This window comes from Triturus cristatus, chromosome 6 (assembly GCF_964204655.1).
Source record: "Triturus cristatus chromosome 6, aTriCri1.1, whole genome shotgun sequence".
Taxonomy (NCBI): Eukaryota; Metazoa; Chordata; class Amphibia; order Caudata; family Salamandridae; genus Triturus; species Triturus cristatus.
In genome coordinates, this window is record NC_140589.1 from 619,407,397 (window position 1) to 619,433,667 (window position 26,271).

General features: G+C 44.0%; 1 protein-coding gene across 1 annotated transcript in view; it reads left to right on the forward strand.

Moving 5' to 3' along the window:
- The window catches only part of CCNC (cyclin C), a 275,260-nt gene that overhangs the window by 85,428 nt on the left and 163,561 nt on the right, over positions 1-26,271 (forward strand). The window contains exons 2-5 of the mRNA XM_085611110.1: positions 3,499-3,605; positions 4,603-4,687; positions 4,799-4,868; positions 21,226-21,277. Coding sequence (XP_085467236.1) covers positions 3,499-3,605; positions 4,603-4,687; positions 4,799-4,868; positions 21,226-21,277 — 314 coding nt within the window. The remainder of the gene's footprint in view (positions 1-3,498; positions 3,606-4,602; positions 4,688-4,798; positions 4,869-21,225; positions 21,278-26,271) is intronic.

The window sequence follows — 26,271 nt, forward strand, 5'->3', positions numbered from 1 at the left end:
CTTCAATTCTGCCGGCGGAAAGGAATATTTTGCCCACCCCTAGTTTTTAAATGACAGTTATCTGGGAGGCCAATACATCTGCTCCCTGGGCTACTGCAGAGGACCAAATGGCTGAATCCTGTGGAATGTAAATTACCATTTCCCTTTACAGTCTGACACTTTTTGATTCTTTTCAAATTCGCTTTAAAATAAGCCATGCCATTCCTAAAGGTTGAAAACATTGAATTCAGTGTGCAGGTTTTAGATACCATATGTTTAGCTTTCCTCAAGTATTTTGAAATATTTTTCTTTTTTTTTTAAAGTTGTATCTTTCCGCTGTATACAAACTGTGGGGATTTTGAGTTTTTAAAAAAAAAAATGTAATAACTTATTGAGAGTGCGTGTTTTCTGTCGGTCTTCCTCTGCCCCAACCCAGGCATGCTATTTTACTTGCCCCCCCCCCCAGTCTCTAATGCCCAATCCCGTTGCAAATGTGTGGGATTTCCAGTGTTTATCCAATAGGATTATGCCCATGGAATTCGCCATTTTATCCTTTCTGGGAACTTCATGACTGACTATGCATTTAGTAATGCCACAATATCTCCTTATCCAGTCCTGAAGGAGGGCTTCTTAGATTTTGGCATTTATTTCGCTGTGCCACTTCAGTTGGCCAAATGCCTACCTCTTCCCATTTTGCAGACTTTGACTCTTGGGTCTAAAAATATTTGAATAATATGGGATCAATAAATACCGGGAGCCCATGGTTTTAAGCCTGCCTTTATGTATCCTGTCTTCATTATTACTATTATTACCAGGAATGTCCTGGTGTTTGGAGCGCAGAATGCAGAATACATGGTCATTCTCTTGTTTCCCTGAAACCCTGTTTAGGTAATATCTTTACTAATTCAGTGATTTTGACAGGCTACTCTTTACTTACTTTCACCTGGCCAAATACCCTATGGCCCCTTTATCATTTAAGAATAGTAATTTTGTTTGGGTCTGGGATAACGGGCCCCATTTTCATATATTTTTGGGAATAGCACCTGTGCCTTCTTCCTACCATTATTATTAGTCCCGCCCCCCCCCCCCCCCCCATGCTTTATATTTTGCAGTTTTTTCAGCGTCATGAAGCAAACTGCTCATGGCAAAAATGCAGGCTGCAGAATTACCCAGCTATTTGCTTGCAGTTGGCTGTGGAGATGTTCTTGGCAGTGTTCCCTTCCCCAGACTTATTACTTTATAGAGCTGTATGATGCAGCTACAGATGCAAGTCACACAGCCTTAAGCGGAAAGCTATAGGTGCTATAATGCAGAATCTCTAATGATTTCGAACTGTTTTAGCGTTTTAATATCCAACGGAATAAGGTAAACTCTTGTTTCATTGTACCCTATTGATGAATACTGACTGAGCCTTACATTGACTCTTTTGATGGGGACTGGGGAAGTAGGTGGCAGGAGTATAGTCAGCCCACAGGCCAGCTTAGCCAAGCTTCTTCTGGTTCCTGATAACCTCCCAAATTTCCCACGATGTAGCCAGGCTTCGCATGCCCACAACGTTCTTAGCAGTTCATAGGAGTTGGGGAGGCAGTAGTGGCTCCAGGCCCTATTGAGCAGCAGGGCTGAAAGTCTGAAAAGCAGTATTGGCAGTGAGGGAACAAAGTACATGCAGGCCGTGCTACAATGAGAGATCCTCTCACTGGGAAAGAAGAGATCGACCATTGTAAATTTACTCAAAAATATTTAATTATTTGTTGTATTATAGCATCATAAAACCACAAAAAATAGTTGAGGGGAGATTAAGATCTCGTGCCTAGCCGGACTGTGAAATTATTAAACATACCTTTAGATAGTCTCTGAAAAAATTGAGTTGAATGGATGTTCTGGCTGTAGCATAAAACCTAAGTGCCCCCACATTTTTCATTCCTGTTAACAATCAAAATGTGTCTTGTCTTCACTACGGTATTGTATAATTTGTTTCTGATAATCAAATCCGTGTTCAAATAGACCTGATATATTGATTTTAATGATTGAAATGTGTAAAGGCAAAGCTGATGCCTCTAATTGAAAGATTCACTGAAGACTTGATTATGGCTTTTAATGATGTGGTGATTTGCATGTTTAGAAGGGTGAGGCTATGTCCGGGGAAGTGATAAAGATGGGATAAAATAACCTCAGTGGTACATTAGAAGGATATTACAAGTCACCGAGGAGTTGCATAATCATATAGAGGAACAAGCTTGAAGACCAAGTACTTTTATACTCTCATATAATTCTAAGGTTATTTGCAGTATCTTTATACTGTATGGCTGGTGGTGCTTTACTCCTTATACATGGTCACACAACACCATTTCTGTAAACCGCTTGGTGTGTGTCTTCATATGAAAGAGATAGGGTGCTTGCAAATATGAAGATTAAAAGTAGAACCTGTAGTGCATAATTAAACACACTTAAAGCAGTTAGATATTTTTTACAAAAAGATAGAACTAATTTAATACAAGCCAGATTTATAAAAAACAAAAAATCAGTACCACGAAATGTGTAGAAAGATGCAGAGATTGTCATTCCTACAATTACCTTAAACCATGCTGTCATAAATATCTCCTTTCTCCTTATCACTGTTATTGGAGAAAGTAGTGAAGAAGGAAAAGCCACGTTTCATTTCTAAACTAGTTTATGTGGTGCTACCTTTATCCTTGGCTACGGTTACTGGCAGTAGGTCGTGTGACGTAGGAATTCAACTATGAATAAATATTGGTCGAGCAGCTACGGAATAAAGAAATTAGAGAGATGTGAAAATACATGAATTTTATAGAACCCCAGGTATTATTCTGTAATGTCCATTATACAGTTCATCTAGCTGCAGGGTCTCTGATAAAAACGAAGCTCTAGCTGTATTTATTAATAGCATGGTTGTAGCGAAAATACAGGGAACAGCACGTGGGCTACACGTCCTAAAACACTTTTCCTTGTGATGGATTTCATTGGGTTACACGTCCTAAAACACTTTACCTTGTGATGGATTTCAACCATGTAATCTCTCAAAGCAGTTTGGCGACTGACCATGACATATGGAGGGCCCTCTCGGTCACGTCTGCCGCAGTTATACATTTACTCCAGAGGTTTGTTGGAAACAAAATACAATGCAGGTTTCGTTTAGCCAGTTTCAGCTGTAGCCTGGCTTGAATCTGCACTTGATCGTGGTGTTGTACGGAGCAGCTTCCAAGTTCTACCTTGGTGCAGCTGGGTGATGGAGTTTCTAGGGATCAGGTTGGCTCACGGTTTTTCTTCTTTGCCAACTGAACTCTGAAATTATGTTCAACGAAAATGCACCGTCAAATAGGTGAAACACTTTTAGCACCCAGTCTTGTTATGATTTTTCATTGTATTTATTCAAAATGTTTTAATTTATAGTCCTTTACGTTTCTGCACACACTTAAAGTATTTTGAGCAAATAGATAGTATTTACCAAGTTTTTATTTTTGGCTGATATTTTCTTCTAAACCTTATCTGTATTTTTAGTTTGCAATGGATTTTGGATAAGCAAGATTTGCTGAAGGAGCGACAAAAGGATTTTAAATATCTATCAGAAGAAGAATATTGGAAACTGCAGATATTTTTTACAAACGGTAAAGTTTAAGCTCAAATTTTACATTGCATAATATTTTACTATTTGGCAAGCTAATGGCACAAACGTGTAGCACCCATTCCAATGCTCTTCACTGCTGCACAAAGCTTTAATAATCTAACGAATGTTACGTATCTTCGTATTTCATGTTTGGCCATTCAGCCCAGTTAGTCAGCGGTTCGAAGAGATAGTCTGCTTTCTTGGTAAACTGAATTATAATCCTGTTTGTGGTGCACACATACCTTTTAAATTAGTGGGATGCCAGTTTGTGCCATAAATGCATTCTAAACTAGCATGAAGTATTTTTTTGTGAGTTTCTCCAGTGTATTTTTCATTTTTTTGTGAAACAGGAATACATTTTTGACTACACATCCCTAATAGTAGCCTTACCACCGTTTAGGTTGTTTTATTCTTTTCTTTGGCAATGCAAAGATGCTGACGCTCGCAGACTGACCTTTTTCTTTTGTAGCTGGAAGCAGCTGTAGGTAGGACACTCGCTGATTACATACAAATAGTTTTACATTCATAGTGGGAACAAGCGCGCATCTTTTGGTTAAAGTGGTTTTATAGCGTAACCTTCCTAGGTGGTATTAAGCGCATGACGTGGTGTGGGCAAGGTTTTCCGCTTGCCTCTTTAGAAGAGCCACAACAGGAATGACCTACTCCCAATCCTGGCTTTAACCTTTCCCTCTTTTGCAAGGTGAGCTTTTTTTAAGTTTTACCTTCCAGGATTTAAGTTTGATATTTATTTATTAATGCTGTGCAAATTACTTGCACAGTTATTCCATTTTTTCAGTCCGTATTTCCTTTTATGAAGAATCCAGCAATTCTCGCAACCTGGCTGCATTTGTCATTGTTTCCTTTTGAGAAGCAAGCCTGTTTGTACACTAGGAGCAAGTGCATTTGTATGCTGCTGTGTTAATTTTCGCATGAGCTATGAAGTTGAGCTCTGAGCGAGGCCACAATTTCTTAACGTGTATTGACTTTTTATTTTACAGTCATTCAGTCCTTAGGAGAGCATCTTAAATTAAGACAACAAGTTATTGCCACGGCTACTGTATATTTCAAGAGGTTCTATGCCAGGTGAGATCTCGGTTTTAGTGCTGGTGCATGTAAGTCTTCCTTCTCGTGTTTTAAACATTTTTAGAAACTGTGTAGTAAATATCCACTTATTTTCTGTGCTTATCTTTTCAGATATTCTTTAAAAAGTATAGATCCACTCCTAATGGCTCCAACATGTGTATTTTTGGCCTCCAAAGTAGAGGTAGGAACGTTTATCTAAAATGTAAACTGTAATTGGGTGCAGGGGCAACTTTACTCTATAATGGCATTGCTCTTTTTGTTTATACAAACGGATTTTGCTCGATGAATGGGAGCTTACTGTGCTCCAAACATAAATTATGAGCTGTGCAAGCGTGCCCTTATAAAAATACAGTGCCATTTAAAAATGGAACCCCTAAGGACAGAGATGTAGGAGAAGCATACTTTTAACAATTTCCTGCAGTCAGTTTCTTGACCGGTACATTGGGTACATATATACTGGATGCTAATTCAGAAGCTGCTTGGTTGCCTTTTGAAGAGGTATAGACACTGTTGATGGAGTGGTAGGAAATATGAGAAAAAGGTTCTACTGGAACCGTATAACGGATCAATATATTGTAGGTAATGAGAAACCAGTACGTACTTAAAATTCCTGAAATCTTCCAGAAGCGGGAGGTGCCCTGGCATGTTTTGAGCTTGTCTTCATTAAGAACTGAGAAAGTCGAGGCTACCACTAGCACAAACAATGCATTAATTGTCATCAAATAGAGCCCCGTGTACTGAAACCTGTATCCTAAAGGTGAGTAGTTTAGTCACTAGTTGCACCTGACCTGATGGTTAGGAATCTCATACACCGAGCACTGCAAATGAGTTGTCAAATCATGACGGTTGGATGACACGTTCCAGTGTGACAAGCAGGCATTGCACAGAGAACTTGCTACAACATGTACTATGTACTGTTAGGGTAAGCAGGCTAGTGCCGCCGTTATTTGGGCTCTGCAGTGTCTTTGCTGTTTTGTGACTAAATTAAACTGTTTAGGGAACTTTTCCTGAAACATTTTTGGATGGCAGAGGATGGAAATTTTGTTCAAAGCAAAATGCCTCTTTTTATCTAAATGAGCACATTCTGCATTAGTTGAAGTTTTAAATCCATCATCCACACAGTTGTTGGGAGCAGGTTCTAGCGTAGTCAGAATGCATCAATACGAATATATGCGCATTAGTAGTCCATGTCCTAGGCCAGCAGGAGTTGGAACCATTCCCTCAATACCTGAAGATCGATGACAGAAATGGGATTAATCTAAAGACCCAATTTGAGAGGAAATGCTTGTGATCGTGCCAAACCTACTAACTACGCCTTCATAAATGGGGAGCACATGAGCGCAGTTCATTGACAGGAGGTTAACATAGTATTCTGTACTTGACAGCATAAATCAGGAATTTTGTTCAATTCAACTGCATGATCCAACTTTTAGACGTTCATAAAGCTGTCTCCCAAATGTGAATTGCAGGGGGAGCATTTGACATTGAGAGAAAAGTGGCTGCAGTCCTGTGACATGCTGGGCCAATTGACTGAGTGTCTTGAAGAAACATGTGACCACCCTAATCCTAGCAAGATTTTTTTAGGTAGATGGTCACCATCTTTTTTTTCAGCTGGAGCAGTTTACAAACCTTGTTGGACTGCACCTCCTTTACTAAGTGCCACCACTTTTTTGATAGTGTCATAGTGGAGTCAGAGTACCAATTGTGAGTTGTCAAATGGAAGTTAGCAGTAGAAAAGAGTGGAAGGTTAATTTGTGGCAGAGCAATTAAAAATACACCCTTCTCAAGACTTGTGCTTTGGATTACGTCACTGAGATTAACCCTTTGGTGCAGGCTAATGCACTTGAAAAGTTAGAGATTAAAACAAATGTTTTTTGGCTAGATAGGCCCAGTGGTGGAATAGTATGTGAAAATCCATGACGTCCACAATAGGTGAGATTTCAAGATAGATCATTGACATGGCAAACCTCATGGTGAATTAATATTTTTGCTACTGAAATGGTATTTTCTGTTCTTGCATTGGCATATCTGAAAGATGCTTTGTTTACAGTCCGGAGCTTCTAATTGCCACATTGATCATTGCATAATTGTGTTACTGCCTATACTGAAGCACATTGTTAAATTGCACTCTTATTGTCATTCTGTGGCTAAGAGTTAATGATCTTTTAGTACTGGATTGCAATGTTTTACGTTCTTTAAGTTTGAATCCAATACGGTGAGTACACCACTGAATTGGTAATGAGGCCAATAATGGAAGCATGTAACCATCCTTTAGTGGTCGACCACAGAGGGGGGACTAACCATGTCAGAGTGCATAACCATGCTGCCAGATTGGGACATGAAGAAAAAAACGGGTAAACACCACTGACTAAATGTCATCTATAAAGCCTTTTGTAAGGAAGTAAATGATTATCCATCTGGAGGTTAAGTATCAAGCAACATTTTGCACTAGATATCTACCATCCAGTTTAAAATCACCTCCACCAGCTACTGTATAAAAGTATAACTCTAAGGGACCTATTCATGATGGTTAAGTGTGCATCTGAAAAAACTCAGCGGCAAGACTCCTCCTCGACCTCCCCAGATGGACCCACATCACACCCCACCTCAAAAAGCTACACTGGCTCCCGAACCAGTTGAGATGCCAGTTCAAAATGTTGACCCAAACATAAAATCCTGCACAGCGAAGGACCAGCATACATCAACAAACGCATGACCTTTTAACAACCGACCAGACACCTGCAATCTGCCTCCCTCCTCCTCGCAGACAGCCTACAGATCCGCCTAGGCAACAATAGGGGATGCTGCTCATCCCATCCAAGCTGCAGAATGCTACAGTGTCAATGCCATGCTATTTACAGACACATTGACCTTGCATCTTTGAGTTTTGTTGTTGAGAAAAGAAGCAAACCAGTTAATAACCGAACACGGTAATCCCATCCTACCTTTGAGGAGGCTATCTAGTTTGACAGTATCTAAGGCTGACGAGAGGTCGAGGAAAAGAAGGCTGGATTTGTTCTGATCCAACATTTTTAGTGCATCATCAGCTATGTGTGTGAGCGCCGATTCAGTGCTGTGGCCATGGCGGAAGCTGAATTGGCATTGATCTAACAGACTGAATTGGTCAATGTGGTTACACAGTTCTACATGAACTAATTTCTCAAGGAGCTTCGCTAGTGTCATAATATTAGGGATTGGGCAGAAGGTGCTTAGGTCCAAGAGGTCTGCTGTGTGTGTGTGTTTTTTTATTTTTATTAAAATTTTTAATTATAAATGAGGGTATCGTGCCCGGCGTTAAGACAGTCTGGTATCGATCCTTGAGTAGTGAGCATTAACTATTTTGGTCCAGAGAGGAGTAAGGACATTTTGATCTTAGTGAAGGCTTCTGTTGGTAGAGGGTCGCTAAAGTAATTTAAGGGTTTTAGTGCTGTTACAATTTTGAGAATGGTACTTTCATCAAAGGTTTGGAATATGCTCCACGAAGCATTGTTTTTGTTTGTGAGAGCTGAAAGACATGGTGTTTTAGCAGTCCAGGGTAGGGAGTGCTAATATGAGGTGTAAGAGGACGGTGCTCTGAGCTGTCCACAGGTATTTTTTGATCTTTGTTGCCTTTTCCATGAAGGAGGCATATCCTTGCAATTTGGCTGTGGATTAGAGCCTGTGGGGGACTGTTGGGTTGCTTATTGGATTGTAGGTTGACTAGTCCAAACAGTTTTTTTGACCAGTTTCTAGCTTTATCTAGTTGGCTTCTAAAGAAATTTGCTTTCAAGCTTCTGATACTTTTGTGGTACAAGCTCCTCCATGATATCTGGAGTTTAGGGTTTTCAAGGGACGGTGAGGATCTCCTTGCTCGTTCAGCTGATCCAAGCTTAGGTCTTTGTGCGTTTAGGCTGCCTTTGAACCAAGGTTTGGAATCTTTGGTTGACATTGTTTTTAGCTGGAAGGTTGCTAGCGAATTCAAAATTTTCATCGTGGAGTTGATGTAGTGATTTGTGAGGTCATGGACATCTGCCATATCGAAGGGAGGTGTCAAGATGTTATTGCTGAGGGATGTCAACTTGTTCCAGTTACTACTCTCCTTGTTTGGATTTCTTTTGTTGAGCCTGTCTTGTCAGATTTTGTGATCAGAAAAGTGATACGGTGATCATCTTTCCAGTCACAAGGGATGATAGATTCCAGTTGGATATTACTCTTGGCAGTGATGAGGTCCAAGGTCACAGCCAAGTTATGGGTAGGACTGTCATCGAATTGAGTCAGGTTGAGGTCCTCTAGTAAAGATTTGAAGCTGTTGACTGCTGGGTCATTCCAGTGGAGTTTGAAATCTCCAAGGAAACTGTGGGTGCCATGTTGTCCTACGTTGGTTGAGATGGTTTCCATAATTAGTTTTATCAATGTGATATCACCTGGTGGGTGGTAGATCGTGTGCAGTTTGCACAATGGACTGTTGTTGCTCAGAATGTCAATGCATAGGTATTTGCGTGAGGACATGTACATTTTATGTGACTGTTTCACTGCATGATTGTTTTGGGGTATGTAAGCGATACCTCTGCCAGGTGTGCTTGGTCTAGCTAATCTAATGATTTCGTGATTAGATGAAACCAGTAGGTAAAAGGTGGGTGTGGATGCATCATTAAGGCATGTTTCAGTCAGGATTAGTATGTCTAGCTCGTAATGTAGTATGAGGTGCACGATGTCCGCCTCCTGTATCGGTGCCGATCTGCAATTGAGTAGTATTTCAGGTGTGGTTTGGTGTCAGCCGAGGTTGACTGAGTAATGGGCACTTGTTTGAGGTTAGATTTTTTTACATCTCTGTGATGGTGCCTTGTTTCTCTGTGGGAGGTTTGTAGGAACTGTTTGGATTTGGACCACGTCAACTGTTTACAGAGAATTAGGAGAAAGGAGGAAGGAGTGAATGTACATGTCGGAAAGGGGATCCTTCAGTCTGCTGCGCCTAGAATAGGCATTTGGGTACGGTATTGTTCACCAACTCAGAAAGGGGGTTACCAAAACAGTTGAGATCCTGTTGTCTATAAGGGTGTGATGCAAGGCTAGTGCGCAAGTTTAATATCTAGGATGTGGTTGAGTCTATTCCTCTCAGGAGTTGTATTGTTCCCTCTGCTTGCCAACTCTCAGGTGATGCTTAGAAGGCTTTTAGCTCTGCCTTAAGTAGTTGTAGGTCCTGTGCCATCACACTGTCTGCGTTTTAGAGATGTGTGAGAACAGGTGCGTGAGGTTTGAGTCCATACGCCCAGAGCTGGGGGTGTGTGTTCAGGACTGTGATGTTAGTGTGCATCTTGACTGGGAGAACCAGCGGCATACAGATCGGGTTGTAGATAGTGGAGCAAGAGGGGTTGAGCTGGTGAGCAGGTTAGGCTGGAGCACTTGGGTTTTATGGTGTAAGATATTGTTTGTATTAGGGTTTTCTGGCATCGCAGGTGCAATCGTTTGTGCCACATGGAGTGCCTTGAGCGCACTGTAAGTATCCACAAGTAGATCTTAATCTTGTTCCCACATTTTTAATGTATTCTCCTTTTGAACCTCCTCATAGTTGCCAGTTGCAACTGCTTACATTTTTCTTGTGGCCCGTATGTCAGCGAGAAGTGCCAGTGGGCTGCAGGCACTGAGCATCAAACCTCTTTTTCCTGGCAAATTGGTTCTTAGAGCCAAGGCTGCTTTCTTGCCCAGAGTGGTCACGCCCTTCCATGTAGGTCAGTCCATCACCCTACCTCCTATTTTACCCTCTGCAACCCACTAAAGAGGAGGAAAGGCTTCATAGGCTGAATCCCATAGGGGTGTTTAGGTATTTTATTGATCATAGCAAAAAACTCTGACTTGACAACCAGCTTGTCATAGGCTATCCGGTCAAGACTAAGGTCGGAAAGCAGTCCAGAAGGATGTTGGCAAGGTAGATCAATCATCTTGTGAAAGTGGAAACTTGAAGTCATTAGAACTCATTGCATCGGGGTGAAGTCTTCAAGTTCAGCTCTGGCAAGGTGAGTACCCGTGGCAGTGATCCATTGAGGTGCGACTTGGGCTTCCCTCCGCATATCATTACTCTTTTGATTCAGAGGGTCTCTTCGTGCGCTCTGTCCTCTATTAGTTTTTAGTTTACCTAGTCCCTTAAACCTCCTCCTGGTTGGGTATTTCTTTTAGAATCTATTCCAAAGGAAGTAACTAACTTCTGTAACTATCTTTTTGGAGGATATTTAATTGGCTGATTCCTCACTGACATTACCCTCCTCCTCTTATTGAAGGCTGATTTTCTGTTACAGTGAAGATAATAAGATTCCAGGTTTAGGTTTTGCACTGCAACGTGTCAATCTATTGCTCTTCCTGTGTCCTTCTCAAAGGTGCACAAAAAATGGATGAGATGCTAATGTCAGTGCATCAGTGGGGGCACCTTATGGCTCCAGTAACATAATAGTGGCATCGCTTCGGAGACCGAGATGGAAACTGCGTCCCCTACCGGTCTGTAGAGCTATTGAAAAGTTTCTGGCCTGATATATTCAAAATGTGAGGAATCTGCAGGCAGATAGAGTATCCACCAGAATGGTTGTTACTGAAGTAACTTTTCTTTGCAACTGCTTTTTGGGAATCGAATCTTAGTACATTTGGCTCTGAGTCTCCGAAAATTGGAAACATAACTGAAAGCAGATTCACATAATTCAGTGGTTGCTAACTTGGGTCTCCTTGTTATTCCTAGGCACTCAGTTTATTGTATCGAAAAACCACACTTTACTGTGAAGTAATTTGTTCGCTATTAAACATGATGGTCCTAGAAAATCAAATTATGCAAAACTGGACTTAAACAAATTCAAACTCGCAGAAACATGTTAGCTACAGTAGGTGGCCTGTTCTTTTTATTTATTTATGATTTTCAGTTTTTAATTTCCCAATAGGATAATTGCTTATCCAGTATTAGGATATCTTTCATAGATTCACATGCTTGAACCATTTCCCGTCGCCGAGATGGGAGTCCCCGGTACTTTCATAATGGTAATGTCATATTAGACATAGAAGGTAACCGGCTTAAGGCCTTGTATTTAATAACATATCGGAGTCCTTTTTAAACAAGCATTTACAATGCAATGGTCTCGGCAATATTATAGGTAGAGCTATTGGTATTGCTCATTATTTTTTTATCATTTTTGTATCCCTAAATAAATGGCATTGTCATTTCTATTGGCATTAGCTTTTTTTTGCATATGTGATACCTATTGCATTAGCAGAGAGAGAGTGAGGTAGTGAGAGAGAGTGAGGTAGATAGAGAGTGAGGTAGTGGGATAGAGAGTGAGGTAGATAGAGAGTGAGGTAGTGAGATAGAGAGAGTGAGGTAGTGAAAGAGTGAGGTAGTGAGGGAGAGGGGTGTTGTGAGGTAGTGATATATAAGCATAGAGTGATGTTGTGATGTAGTGAGATAGAGAGAGAGGTAGTGAAAGAGAGAGTGAAAGTGAGTTAGTGAGATAGAAAGAGTGAGGTAGTGGGATAGAGAGTGATTGAGGTAGTGAGTGATAGAGAGTGAAGTTGTGAGGTTGTGAACGAGAGAGTGAGGTAGTGTTGTTTTGAGAGAGAGAAGTTGTGAGATAGTGAGATAGAGTGGACTCCTCCTTTCACCTGAGCCTTTAACTGTCTTCTAATGGCACTACCCTCCGTTACTTCATGGCCTACCTCTCCCCTCTTCATTCCGTCACTCCTTTCACCAGAGTCTCTCGGTTTCTCAGCCTGTCCCTCTTTTCATCCCAGCCTTTTAGTCCCTCCATCTTATCCATTCAGTCTCCCTATGCGGCTCTTCCACCAGTACTTCATAGCAGTCTCTTCTCTCTACTTGTCACACTGTCCCTCATTTAGGCTCGCTCTTTTTATTGCCCATTAACTTGTTCTCCAGCGTCGCAAGCTCATACCATACCATACCAATAGCACTATGCAAATATATATACTCTACTGCAAATACAAAAGCACAAGTAAAAAATATTGTCCTTTTTAATGCCAATTGCTCCAAGTTTAATAAATGCGAGACCTATTGCCTTGTAAATGCTTGTTTTGTTAGTCGCTGGGAGATCAATCGCCATCTCTGGCCTCATACACCCCCTTTGAGCTCGTCTAGCTACTGGAGAACTGTGGCAGTGAGAAGTGCTACACTCATGCTGCATCTTAAACAGTTGCGTATTTAAACTGTTAAGTGTCAACACACTGGTCAATAACCAGTCAAATTTCTTTGAAATTTTTTTGCATCTTTTAATAGTGCCAACTCTACCCGGCGGTATTGGAGCGCTTTACATGAGCACCAGTTACGTTACAAAAGAACACATTAATTATTTGGTAGGCACGGGGAGATTAGGTGCTCTGCCCAGAATCACAGGGTGTTGAGCCTGCGCCGGGGCAAGAACCCAGTTTCCCATCTCCAAAGATGGCAGCTCTAGCCGTAAGGCTCAACTCTGAAACTACACAGGTCCTGTGGTGTTTATTAAGAAGCCCTACACTTAAAGGTCTCAGAACACGGCATCCATCTTGTTCTTAAGTCACACTCCCAGGCTGGCAGTGGACAGTTAAATTAGTTGCGTTCTGCTACATATGTGTTATTTTCTTTAATTGTGTTTAATTATAATTTAACTTGACAAAGTGCTTTCTTTATTTTTCTGTTATGCTGTTTTAGATAGCACAGCCATTACCCAACAAAGGTAAGGATTTACCAACAATTTGTGCTCGTGCAGAGTCAACACTGTTTTGACCAGCTCTCGCGAGTTGCTATATTGTGTAGTAAATGGGCTCTACATTTTGCATCCAGTTCGCTCCGCGAGCGACCACACACAGCTTCAGTAGATCCGCCCCCTTCAGCGCGCTATACCTCGCATTTGTAAACGAGAAGTCAATCCTGTATTGACAACAGAAGCATTCGATCACATTTACCATTATTACAAAGGTAATAATCGAGGTGTTCTTGCTTTCCAGCCCTTTTGGATCTAGCCGATTCGCATTCAGTACTTTATCAAAGTATTTGAAGGTCAAGACATACAAACACGAGAGGGATTTGCAATCAAACTTTTTTTTTTTGTTTTTAATTCCACGCTCCGTATATGAATTTCCCCATCTAAGCGCTGTAACTGACAAATGTTAACCAATATAATGAAAACCCATTTGAGGCTGTTTTGTTGTGATTGTAACTTGTGTCCCTTAGAAACGCTGCACACCTATTGCTCAGCTGTGTTACCGCACGAGCCCGGAGGCTATCTGCACGTGGGCGCCTCTCACCACGAGCCGCAATCCGGGAGTGGGGAGGGCCCCCAGCCCCCTTTATGTGAGAACCACGCCCGCCGGAACTGCAATTATGGAGCTCCCTTAACAGAATTACGACGTGAAGAAATGAATTAGAGAGACATTTTTATCTTTTATGCTACCGTCTCCGTCTGCTTACCGACTGACTCACTTTCTTAATGCGCTCTAGCCGCAGCTGCATCACGAATCTCCACTGGGCCCCATTGAAACCCGGCCTGCTCCTTTCGGCCTTATGAAACTGTAGCGGAAACCCATTCTCTGCGCTGAAAGGGTATCCTTTTGCCGTTGATGTAGCGCATATTTCACCTGACAATATTGCAGTACTTGGGCGCGGGGTCGGTTTTGTTTGCCGGCCCTCGAGGGCTGCTCTGCCTTTCACTTTCTTCGCTTTACTTTTCCCGGTCCAATAAGTGGAACCGTGAGACTCCGTGCAAACACTGCCTGACACAGGGGCGAGTTTCGCGGGTAGTAGGCACAACTGAGGCAAAGAAAAACCATATAGAATCAAAATACACTTTAACAAAACTACGATACTCGAGAGGGATGGAAATACAGGCAGACAGGGGTAACGGAAGGAGAGGCAAGGCAGGGGGCAGAGAGAGCAACGGGGGGTGAAAAAAAAACAATACAGGCGGCGCTGGCCAATAACCTCATCTCACTAAAGGCAGTCCTAAAACAAGGGAATCACTATGAAGGAGCAGATTCTCTATACCACCAGCACAACAACACGGCGCGGACGGATGGATCCTCACGGCCAGACGACAGCAAAAAAATGGCGGCTGGAAGCTTCGTAACTTTTTCGGATTCGGGGGCGTGTTCCTGCTGTTCTAAAAGGGCGTGGCTAAAAAGTGGAAAGAACAGCAAGGAACACGCCCCCGAATCTGAAAAAGACGGAGCCTATTTGGAGGGACGGCTCTCTCCTCCAATGGCGGGCCTCCGTTTAGGAAGCCAGCCAATGGAGGAGAAGCAAAAAGAGAGGCGGGCTAAATAGCCACTCTAGTTAACATTAAATCTTCCGACTTCCGGTTCTGCCTTCGGCAGACCGGTAGTCCTCGACCTAAAAAGGACCAAACTTAACAACCAATCTGCTGACACCACCATCTAGAACCTTCCTGGAAGGAGCTCCAGTTCCTCAGATTTTCTACCGCATGTTGTGCTAAGGGAGTCTCCACTGAGCTCTGCTATAGATTTTTCTTGGATTCAAGGTATTTCTTGTATATAATTACCTTTGTCTTAGTGGAATTCTCAATTTTCTTTGTCAGACACACCTATAAAAGGCCTTTTTAGGCCCTGTCATACCTGCAGAAAGAAGAGGCTTCACATTGATGACCCTCATGAAAACTGCCTTTATCCTGATAACAAGCCAAAGGACTGCAAGGTATGTCGCACTTTCTCTTCAAAAACTTTGAAAGACCGTGAGGGGAGACTGTTAATTTGGCTGCAGAGGCTTAAAAACAGGGAGGACCCTGTATATTCTGAGGAGAGTGATGGTTCCTCAAGATCCTCCTCAAAGATGCTACTAAGAAGCAAGATCTTCCTTCCAGGGCGTCTCCTTCTCTTCAGGATTTGACTTCTGCCCTAAAATCCATTCAGAGATCTGCTTCAGACCCCTCTACTCCTCCAGTGAATGTGAAGCATACTTTTAAAAAGCCTTCTTCAGCCCCGTCAATGGACAGCTCATCGACGGTGGTACCGACGACAAAGAAAAGACCTCCTCTTACTGTCGTCGGAGTGACTTCGGCGAAGATGACCGTCGCCACAGTTTTGGTCTTGTCGGCGTCTATTTCATTGTCGACGACGTCTTCGTAGACCAGCCAAGCACCTTTTTCGTCGACGATAAAAATAATAAGTAAGTCTTCGTCGTATGATTGCGACTACGACTAGCCCGTCGACGAAGATTACAACGACGACCAGTCCGTTGACGAAGAGAACGACGAGTACTTAGTTGACGTTGTTGCCAGCATCGACGACGACTCTACATCGACGGCCCTCACGTCGACGATTTCTCCTATTGCATCTCTGACGTCCATTCCATCGTCAACGGCTGTGTTGCCATCTACGCTTGTTACTGGGACTTTTACAATGCACGTCGACGGTTGATCGACTGTGTGTGTTCCGAGGACGACACCAACATTTTTATTTTGACACCTTCTTTAACATCTACCAGTAGAGTCCAAGCCTTATTGCCAACTCATCTTTTAGGTGATTCAGACATAGACTGCATGTTCGGGGCTGCTTAAAGCCCATCAGAGCTAAACGTCAAATATCAAGACGACTCTGATGACGAACAGTTCTCTGATGACCAAATGTACTATCCTCAACATAAACGGCAGCCAGAGATGGTTTGTCTTCCTTCTGCGCTGATAACGGACCTCCAGTTTATGCTGTTGGACTACAGGAAGAGGTTCCCTACGTCTGCACCATCTCATGCTCCAGTGCTTTCTCTGCCTCCTGTGATAACAAGCTTAGCCTCCACCCCTTCCTATACCTCAAGAGCCAGTACAGCTCCTTCCATCTTCGGACGAAGAGCAGTACGACCAACAAGAGGAAGGGGAAATCCAGGACACACCATGGGATGGGACGATTATATTATCCCTCCACCTGTGTCACTATCTCCACCTCAAGTGGATTCTCCTCCTGAAGATATTGGAGGATTTCATAATCTCTTGGAGAGAGCGGCCAGACGTTTCGAGCTTTCAATGCCTTCTCATCAACAAGACTGTTTCCTTTACGATTTTAAGGATCCTTTAAAAAAAATCTGTCAGGTCTGTGCCAATTATTGACTATATTTCAGATCAGGGCATTAAAATAATGAAGAACCCTGCCACAGTTCCTCCAGTCTTACAAAGGCTCGACAAGAAGTACAAAGCCCCTGATGATGCTCCAGCCTGTCTCACAGATCACCCCAGACCTGATTCCGCCATTGCCCAGGCGGCTCAACACAGGTCTAACAACCCTTCGGCTCCACTTTCATCACCCCCAGATAAGGAGGGTAGGTGGTTGGATAATATCGGCAAACAATTTTCCACCATGTCGGCTTTGACAGAGCGTCCAATTCCTTAGCTCTACTGGGGTGCTACAACAGACGGATGTGGTCATACATCACCCCTTACGTCAGTGAACTTCCTCAAGACGTCAAAAAGGAGGCAAGGACATTTTTGTTGGAGGGTGAATGCTCCGGAGATTGATTGCGCGATGGATATTGCTTCCACTGGCTTCCGTCAGCTAGCTGTGGCTGCAGTTCTAAGGCGCCAAGGATGGCTAAAGGCTACAACATTCAGACCTGCGGTCCAGACAAAGATATTAGATATGCCCTGCGATGGACAACCAAAGCTTTGGGCACCTTGCAGTATAGAAGAACCCCTTTTTGTGGTGCATGGGGTAAAAGCCAGCCATCATACAGAGGAGGTTACCAGCAGTATAGGTACCCTGCCTATACTTCCTCTACCCCGCAATACAGGACGCAGTTCACCCAGAGACAACAGCCTGTGACTGCCTACAATAATTCTTTCTTTCAAGGAAAAGCTGGAAGACAAAAAGATTCCGCAAGACGTCAATGACCTGTTACTTCTGCCGTTTGCAACTTCTTCACTTCCTCCCAAGGTAGGAGCCAACATTTCCCACTATTTAGAAAATTGGAAACCAATTACAACAGACCGCTGGGTCCTTAAACAAATTCAATTCGGCCATTCTCTAGAATTTGCTCAGCCTCCTCCACCAACGCCTCCTCAACTTCTGGTTTACAAGCATGTGTGCCTTTTACAGTTGGAAATCACATCAGTGACCCAAAAAGGAGTAATAGAGCGTGTCCCTTTAAATCAGCGGGGGCGAAAGGCTTCTATTCCCGCTTCTTTTTAGTGCGCACAAAGAAAAACGAGTGGAGGCCAATATTAGATTTACGAAATTTAAACAAATTCCTCAAGAAACAGTCATTTCGCATGGTCACCATTCAAGACTTGTTGCAGTTTCTCAATGGAGGCGACTACATGGTATCTTTGTACCTCCAAGATGCCTATTTCCATATACCAGTTCTCAAGAAACACAAAACATTTCTTAGGTTCGCTGTAGCCAGCAGGCATTATCAGTACCGAGTTTTACCTTTTGGGCTCAAATCAGCCCCACACATTTTTACAAAGTGCCAGTAGCTGCATATCTCAGACCACCTCACCCCCAAGTTTTCCCATATCTCGACGACTGGTTTTGTCAAAGCTCCTTCTCTCAACGCCGCAAAGAAGTCTTCCAAAGCCTGTTTGCTGCTTTTCAGCAAGTTGGGTCTCACACTGAACCCAGAGAAATCAGTCCTACAGCCTTTTCGGCGCCTAGCGTTCCTGGCAGCTATCTTACATACGGTTCTGAAGAGGGCCTATCCAACGGAGGAAAGACAACAAAAACTCCTTCAAATCAGTGGCAAGTGGCCACCTTCTCAGCGGGATCTACACATAAATCTCCTAGAGCTAAGAGCAGTCTTTCTAGCTCAGCAGGCGTTCTTACCCAGAATACGAAACTCGCTAGTGCTTGTCAGGACAGACAATACTACCACAATGCACTATCTAAACAAACGGGGGGGGAACTCTATCTCTCTCCCTCGAATCTCAACTAATTTGGAACTGGGCAATTCAACACAGAATCTTGAGAGCAGAGTACCTTCCAGGAAAAGAAAATGTAATAGCGGATTCTCTAAACAGGTGAAAGACAACCTGTCTCGAGTAGGAATTGAACCAAAATACCCTGAACAAAATTTTCTCGCAGTGGGGCGAACCAACGATAGACCTGTTTGCTTCAAGCAGCAACGCCAAATGCCAACACTTCACAAGCTGGCATCCCCAACAGGGATCTCTGGGGAATGCGTTTTCAATAGCTTGGTCCATCGTATTTGCCTACGCCTTTCCACCAATTCCTCTCCTTCCCAGGGTTCTAAAGAAAATGAAAGCGGACTCCTGCAAGCTAATTCTAATAGCTCCAGCGTGGCCTCGCCAACACTGGTTCACGGAGCTTCATCTCCTGTCCTTACAGCCGCTGATTCCCCTTAAGCCATTTCCCTCTCTCCTAACGATGAACCAGTGACAAGTTCAGCACCCGGATCCAGTCTCTCTCCAATTATCGACTTGGCTCCTGAGTTCCAAGAATTTCGAGACCTGAACATTCCTCAAGACTGCAGGGAGATTTTGTCTCGTGCTAGATCAGACAGTACCAACAGAACTTCTTCTTTAAAATGGAAAAAGTTTTGCATCTGGTGTGGATCTGCTAAGGTGCATCCCTTCCAATCATCTCCGGAGGAAGTCTTGCCATATCTCCACCACCTGGTGCTCGGACTTCTATTTCAATAAGGTGAGCCTTCCTTCCATTCCACCAACCTTTCTGATGCACATTTCTGTTATTTTCTATTGATTATGCCAATATTGGAATCTATGCTTTGGCTATTTTTGCGATGCATATTTCGATTATTTGCATGCATGTTGTTGTATTTCATCATCAGGAAATAATTGTTAGCTGTTCAATTATGTATGGCTCATGTATATGATGAAATGTGCTCATTACTGCTATTTATTCTGATTCAAGCATGTGAATCTATGAAAGATACCCTAATACTGGTTAAGAAATTACTTACCTGTAACTACAGTTATCCAGTACTGGTATCTTTAATAGATTCACATGCGACCCGCTCACCTTACTTAATGCTCTCAGTTGTACCTTTGGTTACGCACAGTGCTTATGAAAATCTGAGGGACTGGAGCTCATTCCAGGAAGGTTCTGTAGGGTGGTGTTAGCTGATTAGTTTTTCTCTTAAGTTTGGTTCTTTTCTAAAACAAAAAGGACTCCGATATATTAGTAAATACAAGGCCTTAGGCCTGTTACCTTCTATGTCTAATGTGACATTACCATTATAAATGGCACAGGACTCCCATCTTCACGACTGAGAATGATTCAAGCATGTGAATCTATAAAAGATACCAATACTGGATAACTGTAGTTACAGGCAAGTAACCCATTTCATATACCCTAAGGATTTTACTCTCTGAACCACAAGATTGTTTTCGTTTATTTTTGTCCATCTCCTTGGTTGCATTGATCCTGACATTTATCAATCTGTTATTGTGAACTTATTCTCATGCTTCCTTCATCCAAACATTGCAATAATTAGTAAGGATAGGCCCATAGCCCTTAGTCTTGTCCCCATGTGCATGGATGTGTGCAGTTATAATCAAACCTTCATCTGGACAACCAGCTGTTCGCTGTTGTGGAAAAAAATTATTTGTGGAGACCGTGCATGCATGCATATGGATACCATTGATTTGTTTGGAAATGTTCTGCTTCTATATTTCAAAATGCATAAGTATTTTCACACGCGAGTACTCCTTGGAAGCGGAAAATAGCTGTTTTTCAGGAATACTCATCTAGTTCCTTGTGAATTCCAAGAAATTTGGACATTTGCTCCATTCATGGCAGTAACCTCGAGAAAGCCCATTTCGACTTTCTTGTGCATTATACACCTTGTTTGCTGACCTGCGAGTTTTAATGTTAGGCAGCTGCACCTAGTCCTGAAACTTGCAGCTCAATACATCTAATAGAAACTAGTGCCAGCATGCGTAGTGCAGTTAATGGAAATGTGTTCTCCTACTTAAATACATCACCCCTAATGTAGGGCTACATGGCAGCTGTAAGACCAGATACCCTGATCGAAAACGAACCTGCCGAAAGCACGAATTTCTCTTTTCTTTATTTTTTCAAAGCACAAGGAGGCTGTGCGTCCTCGACATATCTATGTTGAAACCAGAAAAGTGGCCCATGTCAATAGTGGGAATGAGATTTAATGTGTTACACTTATTTCCAATATAAAAAGTCTCCACAATTGCTTAAACATCTGCTGTTTGCCACCATCATTTTGTAAACAAGTGCTCATTGAACTGTACCTGATTCATCAGTGAGTCTAATGAGTAGTGTTCAGACCATTAGGGAGGTTGGTGTTGGCAAGATTTTACAGCCAGTGCTAAAGAATTATCACTTTCCAGTCTCTTTAATCCAATATTTCTGGTACATACCTAATATTTGTGTTGCTCTTGTTGACCAAGAGTGCATGTCTTTTTGTAGAATTACAAAGTGTTTATTGAAGCCCATCTCTGGTGTATTTATTCCATTTGGACATCAGCCTCTCTAAATTTCTGTTTGCAAGGTGGGGAATGGTACCTGCCTCTCCAGAGTAGGTGCAGCTAAGTGATAATTACTTAATTGTGCATAAACGTACAATTTTCTTACTTTTTACCTAGGAATTTGGTGTCGTTTCAAACACAAGGCTAATCTCTGCTGCTACTTCTGTATGTAAGTATCACATACATGGAGGTAAAAATTGGAATAAATTTGAAATGTAACATCTTGCAATACATTTCTTTACAGTCTATGAATGTGGTGTATCAGGTCGCCACGATTTGTCTTTCTTTGACTCCTTAACTAGCTTGTGTGTGTCCGTGTTCTGATACAAAGTGTGTCTTCCTTTGAAAATGTAAACACAGTGCCTGGTACCCTGGGCTGTAGCTTTGATAAAGAGAGGCAAGGTGCCACCTCTAGGTGGTAGAAAAGGCCTTAAAAATGGCCTTTTTATTAGGGGCTCAAAGTTCTCCAAAGGCAAAACTATGTTCGAGGCATATGAGCTGCAGATCACACACTTAGGATAGTGGATCGCCATCTGGTGTTGGGCTCGGATGCTTGCAGGTGGTTGTTGTCTTCAGAAGAAGTCTTTGGTCACGAGATAGGTGACTCCTCCCTTGGACTACAGTACGCATGGGTATCAACTCCATCCTAAGATTGTTTTTTTCCGCCATTGGGTTCGGATGCAACTTTTCCGCGCCGGTTGGAAATCTCAATTCCAAGCTTTTCGAAGCAAAAAACTTCCACAAACTGCGAAGCATTTCGATCCAAAAAGACCATTCGAGATCGAAGGGCTCGACGCCACATCATGGCACAGAGACCAGCTCCGGAACCAGAAAACATCTTTGATGAGGGTCCTGATGTCCCGGAAGAAGATTCCGAGGATCTACAAATCATCTCCGAAGCAGACGACCCCATTACTCCTAGGCAACGCGTGAGTACCACTGCCCCAACCCCTCCGAAACCAAAGGCATTGGTCAAGACTTCGCCTGCTGGCCTCAGTCGAGACCGAAAACATACTTCAGAAGCCCCGCCTCCGGGCTCGGCTCCGAAGAAACATAAGCCTTCCGGTAGCTCGGGCCCGAGCAAGCCCCATGTCATTGTTCCACCGAAATCGGCTCCGACGCCTTTGGCACCGAAAACATCAAGACCCATAGATAAACCGGCACCGAAAGTTCCCAAGCCTAAAGATAAAACTTCGGCTCCGAAACCATCATCGGTACCAAAACCACCGGCTAAGGACTCTCATACAACTCCTAAAGCCAAAAACTCCACCGATCAACCAAAACCTCGATCAGAACCGAAAAAATCGGTGCCAAAAACTGTTCCTGAGGAACAAGAACTTTTCCATCCAGACCCCATTGATCCAGGACAGAAAAGGATTTATATTAATCCAAAGACTGGACATGTCACCACGGTGCCATATAAAAAACGGAAGCTGGACACACCACCTGCCCCAGTTCCTATAAACAAGAAGGACTCTGCAACATCGCCTATTCCTCCTTCCTCTCCCATACTACCTTCTACCCCTCCCCCTCTGCCTGTACCACCCTTACCTCTACCCTCTCCATCACATACACCACCTCCACAGGATGATGATGACGACGACCTAGGGGGAGGGGGTGATCCTAATGATCCTTTCACGGATCCAGATACCGCACCACTGGATGATTGGGCATTCCCTCTACCAGACATGCCTGACCCTCCACCATATCCCTCCAAACCATCACCTCCAGATGACCACCTGTGGTTTGCCGAATTATTAAATAGAGCAGCACTTTACCATGGCGTCACCATGCACTCCGACGCACCTGAGGAAGACTTCCTATTAGATACTTTTGAGCAATCTCAAAAGTCTGTACAAATTTTACCTATGATTTAAAGGAGTCCTAAAACACGCCCCAGAGGTATTTAAAGACCCCGTCCGTGCCAGAGTTTTTAACCCAAGAATAGAAAAGAAATATAGGCCTGCCCCTGAAGATCCTTGTTACATCAAATGACAGCTTCCTTTGGATTCTTTGGTCGTTTCCAATGCTAGGAAACGCGCCAACTCCCAAACCACAGGAGATACACCACCCCCCGACAAAGAATCCAAACTGTTAGAAGCCTCTGGCAAACGAGTAGCAGCACAAGCCGCTAACCATTGGCGTATTGCCAACACCCAAGCCCTACTAGCACGCTATGACAGGGCTCACTACGACCAGTTGGAGAATCTGATACAACATCTGCCAGACCAATATAAAACCCAGGCAAATGACCTTATCCCAGAGGGAAAACTTATTTCAAACGCGTCCATTAAATGTGCGCTTGATGCCGCAGACACCACCTCTAGAGCCATAAACACAAGTGTGCTCTTTAGACGATATGCCTGGCTACGCATTTCAGGCTTTAAGCCAGAGGTACAAACTACCATACTTAGTCAGCCATTCAACCAAGAACAGCTATTTGGGCCAGCAGTAGACACTGCCCTTGAAAAAATGAAAAAAGACACCGAGACTGCTAAATCCATGGGAGCATTACAGTCTCCACAACCACGTGGCTCCTTTCGACGCTCCTTCTACAGAGGAGCCTCCAAGAATATGGGAGCGGACCCCTCCTCCACCTTCAAACCCGCTATTCAAACATCCCCCAGTAGAGGATATTTTAGAGGAGGATATAGAGGAAACTACAAGGGACGAGGTCGAGGCAATACCAACACTGGCATCTCCCCTGCCACAAAACAATGACTTTCCTCCACTCCACCCAGACCATTCCTCTCCAGTCGGGGGAAGACTCAAACAGTTCCTACCTGTCTGGAACTACATCACAACAGACAAGTGGGTAAGACAAATTATCCAGTATGGTTACTGCCTGGAACTCACAACTACCCCCCCTATACCACTCAAACAGTGTTCCATGTCACCAGACCATCTTACGCTCCTCAAACAAGAGGTTCTCTCATTGCTTCAAAAACACGCAATAGAGCCAGTTCCCTTACAACATCAGAGTACAGGGGTGTTCGAGGCATGTGGGCTGCTGAATTCATATCTGTGCATAGATCGCCGCCTAGTGTTGGGTCCGGATGATTGTACATTGTTGTCCTGGAAGAGTCTTCGAAGTATCACGAGATAGGTGGCTCCTCCCATGGACTACAGTGCGCATGGGCATCCTCTCCATCCTTAGATTGTTTTTTTCCGCCATTGGGTTCGGATGTGCTTATCTTAGCTCAAGTTAGGAAAACTCAGTTAAGGCCAAAAGGCCTTTAGTTATCGTCGGTACTGTTCCCGTTCGGTATCGACCAGTTTCTTTAGTGCTTTAGCACCTTCTTCAAGCTTTTCGGATCCGCTTGGTCCGAACATCGAACTTCGATCGACGATGGAATCGAGGACTCCCTTCAAAAGATGTCCTTTAAGCCACGCGAAATACCCACACATCGACATCCACCCGGTATGCAACAAATGTCTCTCACCGGATCACGATGAGTCGAAATGTATGGCCTGTGCCCGGTTCCGCTCGAAGAAGACTCTCCGGAATCGACGGGCAGCGAGATTGGAGGCGCAACAATCGGCGCCTGCCCCGGCCAACATCTTTAGCACCGAGGACGCCGAGAGCGTAGAAGACGTAGACTCCAGCCCCGCTTCCGAACACGACTCCCGATCGGAAGACGACGATGAGGTGATCTTTCAGGGAGAAGAAGTCGTCGAAGAGGTAGGAGACTACGATGAGGCCCTTGGGGCCGAGGAAGATAGCTCCAGCGAAGAGCTAGGCCAACCCGTCGATACGGAGGCCGAAAAAATAAGTCGTCATAAGGCTCAGGTCGAGGGATCGCCTACGGGCCTTACCCAAGATCAATCTCACGGTTCTTCGGCCCCGCCTCCAGGCCCGGCCTCGAACATTTCACAAGAGCCATTATTATCGAAGACGACTGGATTCCCTTCAGCGAAACCGAAACCGTCCATCGCACCGGTTCCATCGAAACCGAAAGTGAAACTGGTTGCAATCGGCTCGACGGCCTCGAAGCCCTCCACTCCTTCGACGCCGGCAAAGGTCATCGGCTCCGAACGCGCCAAAAGAGATTTCGGTGCCGAGCTCACCTCAGCGGATACGGGTGCCGAGCCGAAGAAGGCCCTCTGTCCCCACAAGGCGCCTTGGCCTCTGGCACCGAAGATTACGGCCCAAACCACCAAAGTCAAGGTGGCCAACCCATCTGCGTCGACGTCGAAGACGACGGCGCCGGCCAAGTCATCGACTCCATCGAGCGTCGGTACCTCCCTTCGGATCGACGACCCAATGACTGCAAAGAAGTCGGATGCCGCTTCGACGCCTGCCTCCAAGGTGCAGATCGGTTCCAAGGAGCCATCTGCGTTCACCGTGCAACAGGTCTCCGCATCGTTGCAACGCATCAGAAAACGGGCAACCCTCCACTCTACGTCGGGTCCCGACACGCACAAGGCTGCGAAATCGCACTCTGCGCCAGCGAACATCACGTTTGGGTTACCGCCACCCACGGCGCCGAAACTGTTCGAGATTCGGACACGTGTCCGCCAAACACAGTCCCCATCCACTGGACAGACGGATATCGAGCCTTCACAGGCACAATTTATCGACGCCGACACTGGTAGGTTGATGCTCCGCAAGCGGAAACTCACGCCAGAGAGGGGATTGGACTCCTACAAAATTCCTCTCAAACACAAATTGCCGGCAGGATCAGAGCCAGTGCTTCATGAACACTTTCAACCCTTCCATCAGGATCCACCGTCCTTTTCTCCTACGCATTCAGAGGCAGACGCAGGAGAGGACTATGTAGGGGATGATACCACCTACCCTGGGGATATCGATCCTGATGATCACCTATAAGACCCAGATCAGGCATGGGATGACCCCACCGACCAGGGTACCGCACCAGATACCCATGACACGCAGCTTTATAACATAAAGACATCTCCCACAGAGGACACTGCTGCCTTTAATGCCCTCATAGAATGGGCTGCTGCCAATCATGGAGTAGAACTCCATTCTGACACTGTCGAAGAAGACTTCTTGGTGGACACTTTTGCCTCTTCTGAAAAAACTGTCAAAACTCTGCCCATGTTAAAAGGAGTTCTAAAACCTGCAAAAGACATTTTTAAAGAAACAACCAGGGCACGGGTGCTGAACCCCAGAATCGAAAAGAAATACAAGCCTGCACC